At 30.7% G+C, this 16928-nt stretch overlaps 3 protein-coding genes across 4 annotated transcripts; 2 read left to right on the forward strand and 1 right to left on the reverse strand.

The window, feature by feature from the left end:
• The first annotated feature begins 2720 nt into the window (after window positions 1-2720).
• LOC124839063 (GDSL esterase/lipase EXL3-like) lies at window positions 2721-4576 on the forward strand. The gene is made up of 5 exons (XM_047314803.2): window positions 2721-3094; window positions 3174-3304; window positions 3443-3676; window positions 3840-4095; window positions 4164-4576. Exons 1-5 carry the CDS (start codon window positions 2836-2838, stop codon window positions 4355-4357), a joined length of 1074 nt encoding a protein of 357 aa, XP_047170759.1. The 5' UTR covers window positions 2721-2835; the 3' UTR covers window positions 4358-4576.
• Window positions 4577-5656: 1080 nt separating this feature from the next.
• On the forward strand, window positions 5657-7718 carry LOC124839060 (GDSL esterase/lipase). Of its 2 annotated transcripts, none has more exons than XM_047314799.2 (3): window positions 5657-5827; window positions 5900-6367; window positions 6969-7718. In XM_047314799.2, exons 1-3 carry the CDS (start codon window positions 5744-5746, stop codon window positions 7632-7634), a joined length of 1218 nt encoding a protein of 405 aa, XP_047170755.1. In that variant the 5' UTR covers window positions 5657-5743; the 3' UTR covers window positions 7635-7718. The 2 variants fall into 2 exon arrangements, with proteins under 2 accessions (XP_047170755.1, XP_047170756.1); XM_047314800.2 differs by having other exon boundaries at window positions 5924-6367.
• Window positions 7719-8481: 763 nt separating this feature from the next.
• On the reverse strand, window positions 8482-12677 carry LOC124839067 (CO(2)-response secreted protease-like). The gene is made up of 9 exons (XM_088107391.1): window positions 12424-12677; window positions 12086-12342; window positions 11792-11903; window positions 10908-11412; window positions 10308-10408; window positions 9643-9885; window positions 9451-9565; window positions 9159-9369; window positions 8482-9078 (listed from the first exon to the last, which is right to left on the reverse strand). The coding sequence occupies exons 1-9, from the start codon at window positions 12621-12623 to the stop codon at window positions 8525-8527; spliced, it is 2298 nt and encodes a 765-aa protein (XP_087963517.1). The 5' UTR covers window positions 12624-12677; the 3' UTR covers window positions 8482-8524.
• Between the last annotated feature and the right edge of the window lie 4251 nt (window positions 12678-16928).

Genomic DNA, 16928 nt, shown 5'->3' on the forward strand with positions numbered 1-16928 from the left:
ATTTATTTATATAAACTATAAATTAATTAATTTTATAAGCGAGAGTAAGGGTTTGCAGGAGAAAAGGTTGAAGTGGGCAGAAAGGGAGGTTACAGTTCTGAGAGGACAAAGGGAATGTATATTTCGGCAGTTTTTTCGAAAAAAATAATTGAAAGGGAACGTGTTGCTAAATTAGCCCATTTGCTTATATTTATCTTTCGGCAAATCTTCCAGTACATATCAAATTTCTCCTCCCACTCCATCAAAAAGCTTCCGAAAAATGTTTTCCGGAAAAGCAGGGAGTGATTGATTTCCAGAATATAAATTTCAGAAATAATATGGTGTAATAAGAAAATGATATGGTGCAGGAAGTAATTGCTTAGCTTTTTATATTGGGTCCATTTAGCCCATATATTTGTTCTTTTTCTTTTTCCCAACAAATGGGACAGAGATCAATTAATTAAATTTAAGAAAGAATAAATTGAAAATAATATTGAATACTGCCATTAGTCCCTTATTATCATTTCTTATATTTATGAACTGAAATAATACATTTTAATGAAAAGTCCTTGTCCAACATTATATAAATATTGGTTGACTTGTGGGTTTCGCAATATCATGCAACACACACAGTTATCGTCACTTTAATATTGGTTTTATGATCTAATCTTACTTTGTCTTCGTGAGATTAAATATTCATATTACAGATAGACTTTTAAAAATTGAAAGTTATTTCAAAACAAAAAACTTTGTTTTTTTTTAATATCAATTAGGTTTTATTTTTTATCCAGAAGAAAAAGGAGAAAGGAAAAATAAGAAAAGAAAAAAAAATAATAGTTTATTTGCATGTTTAAATTTATTTTATATGAGTATTGAGTTGAGTATTATAAATGGGATTATAGGAGTAGTAATAATAGTTTATTACGAACTATCTTTTTAAATGATATATATTCACAAAAAAATTACTAGGGAGATAATAATTTTATGATTATACAGAAACTCAATTTAAAGATTAATATTACTTTAACCCAAAATCTTAAAATAATAATTGTATGATTATTTTACATATTATTTAACTTTTTAATTGTTATATAACATGAGACTTAAAATCTTAAAATTTTCAACATTAAGTAAATAGGTTTTGCTATTAAGTTATACGAAGCTCTCATAAATATATTTATTATTCATCTTATTTTTTCAAAGTTGTTTACCAATTGAGTTAATTGAGTTGATTCAATTCTTCAAAGTAAAACAATGAATAATAATCTAAATCATCATTGAATGTAGCTATAAGAAGAATATCACATTTAAATATCTGTATTTAATATATTTTCTTTAGTGGTTTAATCTTCTGTGTATTGTGTTTACAGTTGTGATAATGTGTCTTTGACAGCTAACATTATTATTTCGTAAAAATAAATAATGATTAAAAAGAAATTAACTCTTAATAAATCATAAGAACATACTTTGTAGAATATATTGATTATCAATAGATATAAAAATGTTACAAAATTACTAATAACATGAAGTTTATTTTACTTAAGAGATATTAAATTAAATGACAACGAAAAACTATTTCACCAGAGTGTTCAAGAAGGAAAAAAAATGGTAATGAAATAAATGAATAACCGTACATAAAACATCAGAATGCAATTAAAATAAAGGCATTGGATCAATGGAATAAAACGAATGTTTTACTATTTCCTTAAATTCGATAATTTCAACAATTTAAATTTTAGATTAAATATAATTTTAATCCTTAAACTGTGATGTAAAATGAGATTTTGTTTCTTTTATTATCAAACTTTGATATATTTTAATTTTAAACTTTGAAATTAAATAGACAATTTTCATTAATCGATATTAAGGATTTGTTGACGTAAACATTGTTGTTATGTGTGTTTATACAGTGACACCTGTGTGTCTATGTCAGTACACGAGACACACATATAATAATATTGTTTGTTGAATTAATAAATCTTTAATATCACAAAAATTACATCTATTCATTAATAAAATTTAAAAATTAAAATGATTTCAAATTTATCAATAGTCATTATCTTTAAACTTTATTAATGAATAAATATCCCCATAACCAAACTATATTAAAGATTTAGTAATGTGAGAAACGAAGTACGTACGTGTTCCTATGTTGATATAGATATAAACATATATATCACGTAAATATGTAGTCGAAATTCAATTTTATGTCATATTTCATGATTAAAACCATATTTAACCGTTAAATTTCCCAAAACATTAAAAAATCCGCAACGTACAAAGAAAATGACTGCAATTTGTTTGTACGGTGTATACTTATGAAAGGATATTAAAACATGATTCAATTCAACATGGCAAGTAATAAACAAGGAATTTCAGTGGTTTAACGTAATTATTTACCAATTAAATTTGGTTTACGTAGTCTGTTCTGCATTTAATGCGAATGTGCTGGATTTGTGTGGTGCTGGGTCTTTGCTGGAACAATTGAACACCACACCACTAGATAGAAATACCGATTGATTCATGTAAGCCACAAAATGCAAACAACCAACATCACCATATGCAAGAGATCATGCTGGGGTCGTTTATAAAATTTCACAAAACAGCGCAATAAATATAAAGCTTGGATTATGCAGCATTTAATTCAGATTAAGCAGATGTTAGCCAGTGAGTGAGCTTGGATTTGAAGTAGTGATGGAGTTCCCTAAAATTAAAAAAATAATCTTATTTATTGTGTTTTAGATGCAATAAAGGACCATTCTATCATGTCGCGTTCATGCAACCGATTAATAAATGCAGGACCTATTTATATATATTTGTAAGAGAAAGAGGTAAGAACCACACACAAGACGTAAAATGGAGTTGTGGAATGTGGTGTTTGTGTGGTGTGTTTTGTGTTTCGGTTTTCTTCATCACACTGAAGCCATTGTTAAGCTACGAGGAAATGAAACAATCCCAGCACTGATTTTATTTGGAGATTCGATCGTGGACACAGGGGCTAACAACAACTTAATCACGGCGTTTAAGAGCAATTTTCCTCCTTATGGAAGGGATTTTCATGCTGCTCAACCAACAGGAAGATTCAGCAATGGCAAGGTTCCTTCTGATTTCCTTGGTAAGTATCATTCACGCAATGCTTTCACTTATCGCTTCTGATTTTGGATTATTATTCTGAAACGAACGTGCTTGTTCAGCTGAAGAATTGGGAATCAACGAATATTCAGTTGCATACACGAGTCCAAATTTGCAGCCTGATGATCTGTTGAAGGGAATCAACTTCGCTTCGGGTGGCACAGGATATGATCCTTTCACCTCACAACTTGCCGTACACCGTTTTTCATCACATACATTTCTGTTTTCTCTTTCATTTCTCATACATTTCTATTGCATCATCATCTGACGTATATTTATTTCTTTTACTTTTTTTTCTATAAATAAAAATAAAATCGTTGCTGCAATACAGTCAGTAATACCGTTATCTGAGCAACTGGAGCAGTTCAAAGAATATATAGGAAAGCTGAAAGCAAATTTTGGAGAAGCGAGAACGAACTTCATCTTGTCCAAAAGTTTAGTTCTTGTGGTATCAAGCAGCAACGACATTGCCAATACCTATTTTGCATCTGGAATTAGAAAACTGGATTACGACGTTCCGAGTTACACAGATATGTTAGTGCAACTCGCCTCTTCCTTTGTTAAGGTAGTAATCTCATCCTCGTTTGTTGGAAATCCAAGAGTCAATTTGTAATATATAAATGGTACAAATAGGTTTTGTAAGGGTTATTTAAGTCCATAGTAAGAATAGATATATCATTGGGTTAAATAATTTAAAAATTAACAATAATTTTTGAAGTTTTTGGTAGGAATTGTACGGTTTGGGGGTAAGGAGAATGGGAGTGTTTGGTGCACCTCCACTGGGATGCTTGCCTTTCATGCGAACAATGTTTGGAGGTGAAGAAAGAGAGTGCAGAGAGGAAATAAACATGGCATCGAAACTGTTCAATTCTAAACTCTCTTCAGAGCTTCACAAGTTACATCAAAATTGGCCTCAAGCGAAGATTGTGTATATCAATATTTACGATCCTTTGCTCAATATCATCCAAAATCCAATGAAATATGGTAAAATTTAAGTCATTTTTGAACTTATGGAGGTTTGTTGAATCCTAAACATTTTGGTTGAATTTCAGGATTAGAAGTTGCTGACAGGGGATGCTGTGGCACAGGGTCTGTAGAGGCAGGAATTCTGTGTAACCCGTTGGATCTGCAAACCTGCACAGATGATTCTAAATATGTGTTTTGGGACAGTTACCATCCCACTCAGAGGACGTATCAGATTCTTGTTGGGGAAATCCTCAACAAATATATGAACAATTTCTCCTGAGAGATTTTCCACCTAATTCATGTTTATTGTCCTTAATATTTTGTCTTCCATTTTAAAGAAAAGTGTCCCTTTCTTAGAGTTTCAACAACAAAAAATTGCTTAATTTGTTACAAGTCATATCTCTTCTGATATATGTACGGTCCCAATTCAAGATCACTGCTTCAATTTTAGATATTGAACATCACTCATGATTCTAATAAACAATATTAATTATATGTATATGTAAATTAAATTTGCTAATTACTTTATTTTGGATTACAAGGTATCCCATCCCACCACACTCGGGAAAGGATGTACTAGTATTTTTTTTCTATAATTGTTTTTTTTTCTGTATATTATTTTTTGTTTTTGTATTGTTAACTATATCCAAATGGGTTGGTACAATCTATTTTGAGTTAACGTTTAATGGGCAGATAGATAAAAAAAAATTAGAAAATTCAGAATCATGCATTTTGGTTAATCGATGTTATCTTTTTTTAGTAGAAGTTAGTTGGTTACGATATTATCACTTTTCTTCAGGCTTTGAGTTTATAGATTGATGCACTGTATTTAGCGAATTGGTATTATTATTAAATATAACTAGCCAAAAACGGTGTCATTTACTACGCTCATGTTTATTTTTTTTATGATAATAAAAATAATAAAATTATTATTATTATTATAAAATTAAATATAAATTATTTTATAGTTTTATTATAAATACTTTTTATTTACTTCATGAGTAATTTTTTAATTAAAAAAATATTGATTTTTAAAAAATAATTCAATCGAATAAAACAATTAAAATTTTAAAAAAATCACTTAAACAATAAAATTAATAAAATAATTATTTTGATTTAAAATACTTTTACTTAAAGAATAAAATTAAAAATTAAATATCAGACACTAAAAAGGATAAATATTTTTACTTTTACTTTTTAATTTAAAATGCTTTTATTTAAAGAATAAAACTAAAAATTAAATCCAGATCACATTTTTGCTTTTTTTCTAGGAAAATGATACTTGAACAACCATTTTTGACAACATTTAGACACGCGCACACGTGTCTAAATTTGAGTGGTCCAGTTAGAAAAATTAAATGAAAATGGACCACTCAAATTTAGACACGTGTGCGTGTCTAAATGTTGTCAAAAATGGTTGTTCAAGTGTCATTTTCCTTTTTTCTATCATAATCTTATATATGTTAACTTACTTTAAATTAAATAGTATTTTTTATAATTTTAATTAATGGACGAAACTTAGAATAAAATAAGTTTAATAATAAATTTTATGTTTATAATACTCAATTAAAACTTTTAGTTATTTAGAGCGTTGCATTACGCTTATCCATGGGCCTGTAGCTGAAGAAATTAGGTTTTCGTTGGTTGAGTTCCGTGGATAGCAACAATGGAAGTAGCGTTGGAGAAATTCAATGCATTCACCAAATCCGGCCAAGACTTTGTTGACGGCGTTTTTCGTCGCCGGAATCCGGTAGTCTCTCTCATGTTTTGGGTTTATGCAACTTCTTTAGCATTTATTCACTATGTGTAATGGTAATTTCAGATTGAAATCCTTAAACGTTTGCAGAGAGAGGCATTTTCTGATATTATGAAACTCAGAGACAGACAAGAGAAGGTTGAGCGAATCCTCTCTTTCTATCAGTCCAGCAAAGAGGGACCCTTTCAAGAGACCTCCACTCACGTGAGAGGTCACCTGGACTATTTGGGTTCTGTGTTGCTGCTGAGTGATGTTAATCAGCAGAATATAGATGCTGTAGATAAGTGTGGAATCAGAACAGGGGTTGCTTCCAGGTTCATTTTTGAAACAAAAATTGGGGAGAAGTGTTCTGGTGCTGTTGAGTTTGTGGCCACTAATGCCACTAATGGTGACAGGGAAAATTGTGATGAAAAGCCTCTTTCTCTCTCCAAGCTTAGTTTTACAGCAAATGTCAATGACTGGTTCTCTTTGGTGGCAATGCCTATTGGTGCCCGGGGCAGAGATGTTGCAATTGCTTCCGATTCTTTCGATCAGGTACTATTTACTTTGGTATGTTTCTCTAATGAATATTCACTGTTAGAATCTGTGGTGGGTAGCTTTTATTTTGCCATTTGCTTTTTCCCTTGAAATTAGAGGCGAGAAAGCCAGGAATGGTTTTTCAATATGAAGCCTATTCCTGAATTCTCACCTGAGGAAGGACAATGACCATAGAAGTTAAATAGTTAGAGACTGCAAGTTCAACAGATTGTCCGAATCGGGTAAAAAGATTGAAAAGCATGAAAAAAAATACTAGTCGTTAGAAACACAGAGGCTAGCCTTGAAAATTTTGCAGCAAAGTGTCATCTTAAGTGTGAATGTGGCTTATCGGAAAAACACGGGGTTCATTATTCAGGGGTCCAGTCATGTGTCTACGTAGATGAATTATGAATTGTTTACTTTGCCTGCCTTTGATCTGGATTTGCGTTTTTTTTTTTGCTGTAAATCGAACTCTATTGCTCATTTAATATATAGTTCTTTTAAACTGCAAATACTATATTGTTTGACTCTTTGGCTTGTTTGTTGATATATCCATTTTTACTCTACCCTTTCCTAATTTGGCTATTGATATGCTGACATGGTGTAGTGTTGCATTTAGGTTGGAGAAGGGTTTACAGTTTTTTCCTATTCTGGACCACCTCTTCTCCACTTGCACAATGGTACTGCTATGGGCATAACTGTGAGAAAGTCAAATGTTATTGCCTCATTGACTCAACATGTAACTGCTTTGCAAATTCCACATACATCTAGCACCTTTGGGCAACTTTTGTATCAATTTTCTGGAGGAACAAAACTGTCTATTTTGGGACTTCATCACAAGCCTTTATCATTAAAGAGACTTGGAAATTTTGACGCTTTTACCTTTCCAATAGTATTGTCAAAGCAAAATGAAGTTTCTGAGGCAGCAACTGAAGTATCGTCATCAACGGGAATACGCACTTCTGGTGGTTCTATTGCCTTGATGGGGGAGTCCAAAATTGATGGTTTTGGAAAACTTGGGGGTTGGTTTGAGATGAACAAATTAAATCCCCAATCTGTACAATTCGGTGTAAACTTATCTGATGATTCACAAGATTCATTAGGCTGGGGTATGAGTCTCAGTAGATTCATGGAAAATTCAGAAAATGAGGCTCATTTTCAGGCTGAATCCTACCTAAGATTTAACATGGGTAATAAATTTTGCTTGAAGCCAGGGGTTGTATTGGGAACAGATGGGAAATCTAAAATAGCTGCTTTAATGCTTCGATCTAATTGGTCCCTTTGATGACTATAGTGTACTTTCTTGACTAGTTGAGGTCTCAACTCTTTTTCTTTTAATCAGATATGACTGGTTAGTCTGTTATATACACTTGTTTGGTTCAAAATTTTTGTTTTTTGTGCAAAATGTATATGGGAGTCAACTGATGTTTTATCATTAGTTATAAACAATGGCCTGATACAATTTTTGGTTTTACATCAAAATGTAATTTGCGAACAAACAGCATTGTTATCACAAAATATGAAATCTTAAGAACATTTTAAACTACTATTTTTTTTTTCAAAATACATTTCAACTCGTAATAAACAATAAACAGTAAGGTGTCAACTCTGAAATAGATATAATTTGCTTGCATGGAAAGGCATATCAGCTTTTAACTTCAATTGTCCTCGCTGATTGAAGGTGTGATTGTATCTCTGTTTAAACAACGTTGAACAATCTAAGCACTTTTCTCCGTTGTTTTTGAATGTGTGACAGTACAAACAAACACATACTAAGATGGTAGAAGACCAAACTAAACTAACATACAAATTGTCATATTTTTGGTCTGCTCACTACCTTTTGAAGCAAATAAATTGATGTTGAAATACCAACCCGTGTAAAAGACAGAGGCTGCTTACTTCTATCCGCAATTAACATTAATGTAATTGAAAAACACAGTTCATTTTGGCATTAAGCTGGAGACAAAAGCTGTGTGAACGAGTTGGAACTAATATTGAGTGTAAATAATAAGTCAGCCAGCTAATATATCTGCAAAAGAAAGTATATTTGAGAAGCTCAAGCAGTAATTAATTAAACTATATAAAGGGCAAATAAATAACAAGAATTACGAGTAGAGAGTGGGCATAATGCATGAAGAACTTAGCTTGCATTTATTCATTCCTATTTTTGTCTTACTATTTTGTTAATACAAAAGGAATTCGAACTGTATGTTTGTCGTTAGTCCAAGTAATGGATCCAAACAAATCGTTCTCTAAGGATTTCAAAGCTGAGAAAATAACTTTGTAGCTTAGTTTTTTACTACTCTTGGTAAAATGGAGTTTATCTGGAGTTACAGTGACAATAACATTACTAGGAGCGTGCACAGTGGGAGAGTACACTGTTTCAGCTTGTTCACCAACATTTGTGGCAGTTCTAATGACGCTCACATTTCCTTTGCCAGTGAGGTGTACTGCAATGGAAGGGTAGTTGATGTTGGAGATGAGATCAAAACTCGAATCCTTAGGACAACTGAAATTGTGAGGGGCAGATCTGGAGATGATCTTAATCGTGCTCATGTCAAATCCAGCGTAACACAAAAAGTTCAAGTAGTCAACGGTGCTGGTTTCGTAAACCAGCCCTGGTTTTAATGGTTCAGATGTTGTTATTTCCCCTGCCCCATAGTCATAAGGTGTGGCTGACACTTCCAGATCATTTCTTATGGGCCTCTTGAGGTTGTCGTTTTGAATTGCTGCATATGTATAGAATGATGAAAAATATACATTGTGATATCACTTTTATTGCTACCATTGTGGAATCTTAAGAAATCACCTGAAGTCATTATGGCAGATTTGATTGCAGAGGGACTCCAAGTGGGGTTGTGTGTTTTAACAGAGCCTGCAAGCCCTGAAACATGTGGACAGGCCATGGAAGTCCCTGAGATTATGTTGTAAGGTGAAGGCTGTCTTCCTTTCGGAACATTCTCTATGGCTCTTCTACTCCATGCAGCGAAAATGTTTACTCCTGGTGCTGCAATATCAGGCTACAGAGAAAGAACAAAACTTTTGTTTAGTGTTTAAGCATGGAGCCTAATGATATGTGTAATCCTATCATCATATGATACCTTGAGAATATTGCTCGAAAGGATGGAAGGTCCTCTTGATGAAAATCCTGGCACCGTAGGAGAAGGTTTATAACCATGAACTGTGCTTGTGCTTGGTATTGTTGCCACTGGTTTGCTGCATAAACAATTAAACTAATCTGTGATAAAAGCAAATTCTAAAGTTGACCTACAACGTTTGCTTATTATTCTTACCTGGTTGATGTGATATAGTTGCGGACTGATTTGCCATATCTTGCATCTATCACCGTTACTGGGAAGTCCCCATAATTATATGCGAATGACCCATATTCATCGGTAACCATAACCAGACCTATTCCTCCCAATTTTTTAATTCTCGAATTTTTGTCATTAGGTGGATTATCGTCTTCCGGACCATCACAAACTACTATTTTCCCTTTCACTTTTTTTCCATCTAATGAACCTGACTTGCATACTCTGCATGTAACAAATCGTTTATTTTTGTCGCCAGTCAATGGTTTTGAATCTTAAATATACCCCATGAAAATGCACTTTCTTTAGGTGTCAAATTCCGAACTTTGATTATTTTGGAGTTTATAATTTATGAGCATCAACTATTTTTATGTTTGAGGCATAACATAACGTTTAAGAAAATTATAAAATGGGTAAATCACAGGATAGGAATGAGATGTGTTTTAGAAAAAAAAGTGGAGTCTCAATTTAGAAGACAATTTCGGTTTAATCTTTAGTTGATTGAAGCAGAAGAAATTAAAGAGAAGTCATACTGTTTAAATTCAAAAAAATATTTTTTTAAAATATCCATTTTTCTAATTTAAAAAAAAATGTATCCAGAAATGTAAAAATTCCATTGGCATTGCTTATGTTTTCATTATACGTACCTGGCGTCAGCTAAGGTGCTCTTTTTTGACTTGGCAAGCTCACCAGATATGATTGGATACTTGGGAGAACTTGAGAGTGGAGAGAAATTTATAGCTCTACCCTAAAGTTTAATAATCATCAATGGCCAACAAAAAAAATGATATTAGTTTCACCCAAATAATTCAAAATACCAACAAGAAAAATAAAAATTCAAAATTTGATGAAGATATATGTAAATAAATTTAATGGCGATTTTTTAAAGTAATTATAAACGCGTATGATGTATTGAATATTCTTTAACTAATAATACTTTTAAAATATTTATTATCAAAATTTTAAAATGAATTATAAACATACATCTTTTTAATATTTAATAAAAAAATTAATATTTTTTCTCTTTTACTTATTTATCTCAATTATTTTATATTTTAAAATGAAAGTGTTCTTTTATTTATTATGTGTAAAGTAGAAAAATGTGATCTTTGTATTATCACCCTAATTTTAATATGTACAAAAGGGAAAAAGTTTAACTTTCATTATCTCAATAATTTATTAATTTATTTTATAGGTGCAGTGGAAGGATATAAAGTTGGAATTTAGAAATGAACAGAAAAACGTACCTTGATGGTCTTGTTATCACCCAAAACGAGGTCGGATTGGAAATCCCGGTCGATGGTAGAGGCTGCAACCGTAAAAATCCAAGGCGCGTCGTTCACAACCGTGTACGGATCCGGTCCCGAATTCCCGGCGGAGCAGACCACCAGGATGCCACGCTCCACGGCGTGGAATGCTCCGATGGCGATGGGATCATCGAGCAAGTCTTTTTGCTCCCCGGGTTCCGCGCCCAGCGACAGCGACAGCATATCCACTCCGTCGGCAATGGCATCGTCAAACGCCGCCATAATGGCCGACCCGCTACATCCCGGGCCAAAACACACTTTGTAAATCGCCAACCTAGATTCTGGGGACCCACCCTTTGCGTTCCCCGCCGCCACACCATAGAACGACACGTTTTTCACGACGGAACCCACCGCCGTCGACGCCACGTGGGTCCCATGGCCCTCATCATCCCTCGGCGACTCTTCGACACCAGTATTACCATAAGACCTCGCCCCGATTAGCTTCCTAATTAAATAACCAAAACGATATTAAGCTAATTTTTTAGTAATAACACCAAAATCTGACTTTATTGATTTTCATTCCCAGCCTTTATGGTGGACTCGTATGTGCCTCCTGGAATCATCAGGTGCTGCTGTAACATCATATCCAACTACTGGTGTTTTTTTTTTATTATATAAATTTTAAAATTTAAATACGTGAGTTTTAGAAATACAGAAGAGTATAGCAGGTGCAGTTTCATTAGTTTTATTTTTCTTATTTTGTTACTCAGATAGTTAAAACTCCAAATATTTTCCAACTTTTTTTTAAACTCATCAAATTCACCTTATATTTTTCAAAAGTAGTAAAAGATAATTTACGTTCGATTGAGATTTCAGTATCCTACCCGTTGCAGTGGGAGGAATTGAAGTCATGTGATGTCACGCACTTGCCTTTCCAACGGGACGGAATCGGACCCATTCCCTCGCCGCTAAAGCTCGCAGCCTCTGGCCATATACCTGAAAAGTTTCCTTTTTTAATATGCTAACTTCTTAATTAAATTATTTAACAAATATATATATACAGTACATACTTAGTAGGTACGAGGATATATAGTATTTGGTAACTATTGGTGATATCGATAGTAACAGGACAATAGCATCTACGTATAGTTTCATATCATTTGTCAATTGTTAATAACCTGAATCTAATATGCCAACGATAACGTCTGAGGAAGAAGAAACACCGGAGAGCGTGTTTGGTTTGGTGTCAACTTTGACACGAGTTTGGTGTGCGAGAAAATCCCAGGAATGTGTTGTGTGGAGCTTCAGAATGGGGTCAGGAAAAACAGACACAACACCAGGTTTCTTAGCAATTGAATCTGCCTCCTCTTTTGATAAACGAGCTGCAAACCCTGAGAAACCATGCTTGTAGTTTCGTACCAGAGCATTCTCATCCCTTCATTCGCATTAAATTAAACATGTAAACATATCATCAAGTTAATGAAATACTTGTTATCCAAATGATTAATTAAGTTACCTCATTAGCACTGAATTAAGAATCTGAGCATGGTCATTCCGAAGAGAAGCATTTGTTGAATCCGCAGCTCCCATATACACGATATAAACCTGTTTAGCGTTGGCACCATCGTTATTAGCATTCCCTGCTGATGACCTTGACTCTCCAAAAAACATCAACAGAATGCAGAATAAATGCAACAAAAATGTCTTCCCTTTCATGTTTTATCAGTTGGTATTGTTTGAACACATACGTTGTTGCACTGGTGTGCTTTGCATCACCCTCGCATGTTGCTTTATATAATGCAATGGGTCTAGTTCATTGGGTGCTGAGTTTTTGTCAGCATTGAGCAGCGATTGCGATCTACTGTTGAAGAAAAAGTAGAATGTGCGATGGTAGAATGAGTGCATGCTTATTCCTTACACGCATTGCAATTACCCGTTAAGCACTCAGTCCATGCAAAGTGTTTGATAGAGGAAAATAATTGTGAAAACAATATGTTTCTTCTTAAGGGATACGTCAAATCAAAATTTTAATTCAATATAAGTTTACGAAAACCTTAGTTCAATTTGGTTTGGATGAGTAAACAAACAAACATCCTTTAAATCTTAATTTTTTAGTTTTAAATTTATTTTTAAAAGCCCGTCGATGAAAAATAGAATATTATTAGTTTTTTTTAAATCAAGTTTCCCGCAAGGATAAGTCCTATATATCCATGTTGAAATTGATTATTTATTACAACGTTTTCAGAACATAATTCTTCTATTCTAAAATTGATTATTTACCAAATGGAATATATTTCATCAAAGTGGAATTATTTCTTTCTCTATTTTTTAGCTTACACAAGATTTTTATGCTTAAGTTAATTTCTTTTATATTTAGTCTTTATAAATAGTTTATATTGATATCTTTTTACTTACAAAACAAAATTTATATATATTTATCACTCTGTTGTTTAAATCTGAGTCAAACGTAAGATTAAAAAAAAATCTAACTAGGATTTTAGGTTTCTAACTTCTGTCTTTGTTAAGGTCTTCATGTTATTGGTTTTGCTTTCATCAAAAATATCATGTCTCAGTGGCAAGAGATAATATCCATGTAAAAAAATAATAATAAATAGAGGAATCATTATATTATAAACGTGAAGCAGAATATTTTCACTTAACTACATTTTGTTTTTCTTTTAACAAGTTTCAAAGCAGAATTACCTTGAGAAATATAAGTTTATTTTTACTTTTATCAATGAAATTGATAGTGGTAAATTAAAATGAATATTATAAGCATGGTTTATTGATTCAATTGATTAATCATTTTAAAGATTAAAGTATTCATAATTCCAATAACTGATTTTCTTGAACTTGAATATTGACTTCACCAAATCCATTTTAAACAATATCTTTAATTACAAATTATAGATTATTTATTCAAGAGTAAATATTGTCACCTCGTAAAGCTTTTCTTTTTTTAGTTATACGTACTGACATTCTAAAAAATTTTAAAATCCAAAGCACCTCTTATTTACCTTGAAATAGTTAGATATGCATCTCTCCACATAATCTATTAAATGTTTAAACACGTATACTCTCTATAAACTACTTTAAATAATAATAATAAAAAAAAACAAATATGCAAGTGTAATTCAGGATAATATAAAAAAATGTTTACCTTATTTCTTCTTTATTCAATTATGTCTGGCTTAAACTTTTGTAACCGGATTATCACATAATTAGTTATAAAAAAACTTGGATTCACAATACACATGGCCTTGCTATTGGATTTTTAAAACAAACCTGTAACTTCCAGACCCTTAACTAAATTATAAATAAGCAAACGTATTTTATTTAATACTAATATAATAGATAACCAATATAATAATATTGATATGTAAATGTTTTTAATCTCTAAAACATAATATTTCTTCCTTTATTATTTTCTGTTTTTAAATTCTAACATTTTTTAACCGTAAGTTTTTTTTTATCATTAACTATTATTATTTATAATGAATTCAATATAAAACAAACAATTTATAAGTGTATAATGAAATTAAGTGGAATATTTAATTATTTTTATAAATAAAATAATCACATATAATCTTTTATTTGTAAGATATTACATAAAATATTTTTATATTATTTTAAAATAATAATAAAGATCATAATGTCTATTTATAAAGTATTATTAAATTAAAAATCATTGCATAAATTTTATTTTATAGTTATATATATATATATATATATATATATATATATATATATATATATATATATATATATATATATATAGTGAGTAAATAAGGATTAGTTACAAAATATATTTTGTTATGAGTAATATTATTTTACATTAGTTTAAATAATGTAAAGAAAAAAAAGGAAAAATACTTAATTTTAATATTTTCTATTGGCATGTTATAGAATAATCAATTTTGATATATATAAAAAATAAAGTATAGGTGTTTAAGTAAATTATAATTATTTTTAATAAAATTACAATTTTACCAAAAAGAATAAAAGTATATCACTTGAATAATTGAGTACCGGAAAGATAAAAAAACAGATGTAACATAGTAATACTTATCGAAAATATATTTAAACTCGATATTAATGATTATAATATAATATAAAATATGTCTCAAAATGGAAGTAATGATGGCGAATGGACTAGGTATATTTTGTGGACAATAGAGCCTTGAAAGATGGTGATGGAATGTTATGGATGTTTACACTCTTCCTTCAATAATTAACTCCTAGAGATTTAAGAATTATTCTTAAAATAACTTTTAACTAATTAATGGCATAAAATCTTATATCAATTAACATATAGAAATTAAACTTACAGTGTTTATACAAAGGGATGAAAGAGAGAATGAAATTGGGAATTAATGATTATGCGACTCAGCTGTTTACTCCATTCTGGTGAAATTCTTCTCGTATTAGGCAACTTAATTATAGATATTAACATGCATATTTTCATTTTATTTGTTTTATTTTCTGCTATAATTAATCAGAACTATACATACCTCTGGTGTTATATATTGTTCCAGCTGATTGATTAATCAATTATTTAATAGAAAATAAAATGTCCCAAATGAGTTCACTGTGAAATGGCGTTGGCGTGTCAATGTTTTTTTAGTGTATGTTAAGGAATTCCATCGTAATAGTATTAAAAAGATGGTAACTTATTTGTTTAAGAAGCTTCTTGTGGGATATTTTTGGTATGGTGGAATAACGAGACCAGGAATATATGCATTATTTATTTATGTCAGAAAAAGGCAAAGCATGCCTATGAATATTTTTAATTTGGTATCAAATTTTTAATATATATGATACTTCGGTTGAACTGTTATTGCACAAAATTAACCAGAGAGACTAAATCAGAAATATATAGATGACTTTATTAATTATTAATAAATAGTCATCATAGGTAGGATGATTTTTATTAAAACGAAGTACAGAGGAATTACTTTTTATTCGTAAGAAAAGCGAAAGCTTAGGCGATTATAATAGCCTCTAAAAGAAAGCAAAAGAATGAGAATCACACCATTCATTATCTCAAGTTCAATTCATTAACACTTCATTATTTTTAGGAATAAAGATAAAATATCATGTAATAATCCAATTATAAATAATAACAATGACGATAATAATTTAGCAAATATGGAAAAATATCATTTGAATAAATTATTTTTATTTAATGGTTAGATCATTGTTTGATTGTTGAAACTTGTTATTATTTGTACAATTAGACTTCTCAATTGAACCACTTTAAGAATTTAAGGAATAACTTTTCAAGAGTAGTCTCTTGAGTGATAAAAATCACTTCATAATTGAAAGTCCTATTTTTACTCTTTATGTCACTTTAATAATAATTATATATATATATATATATATATATATATATATATATATATATATATATATATATATATATATAATTAGATTCAAATCTACCAATACACACTAATACATCCAATATCATTCGAAACAAAAATATGAAATTAATAAAATACTTTGACAAATAAAGTTGTATATATCTTTATTATGAACTTTTGTTCATTCCATAATCATTCTTAGTTAAAATCAAAGAATTCTAAAACCACAACTTTATATACTTCCCTCTGTTTTAAATTTTAAAACTATTTGAGATTTGATTAAGAAGCTCCGTTACAATATTTTACCAATTTAACTGAGAACAATAGATCAAGATGCTAATTCAACTTCTTAAAGCAAAAAACAATAAACCTAAAACTTCAATTATAGTTTTCACTGTGTAAGAATTCTCTAATTTTAGAGTAAAATCACAAATTCATTCTAACACGTAAAACTTTAACCTATACTATCAATTCAACTCATTGAACCTAAAATTAACATCGGATTCAATAAAAATTAACAAAAATAGAAATATAATTAAACCTTAATTATAAAGTAGAAGGCAAATGAATGCTAAATAGTTGATAGGTAAATAAAATGTAGTTGCATTAGTAGTTTAGTTTAGGCCATTTGCATGCATAATTATATTAATTGAATCAT

The sequence above is a fragment of the Vigna umbellata genome, chromosome 2, assembly GCF_029865625.1.
Source record: "Vigna umbellata cultivar VRB3 chromosome 2, Vumbellata_1.0, whole genome shotgun sequence".
Lineage (NCBI taxonomy): Eukaryota > Viridiplantae > Streptophyta > Magnoliopsida > Fabales > Fabaceae > Vigna > Vigna umbellata.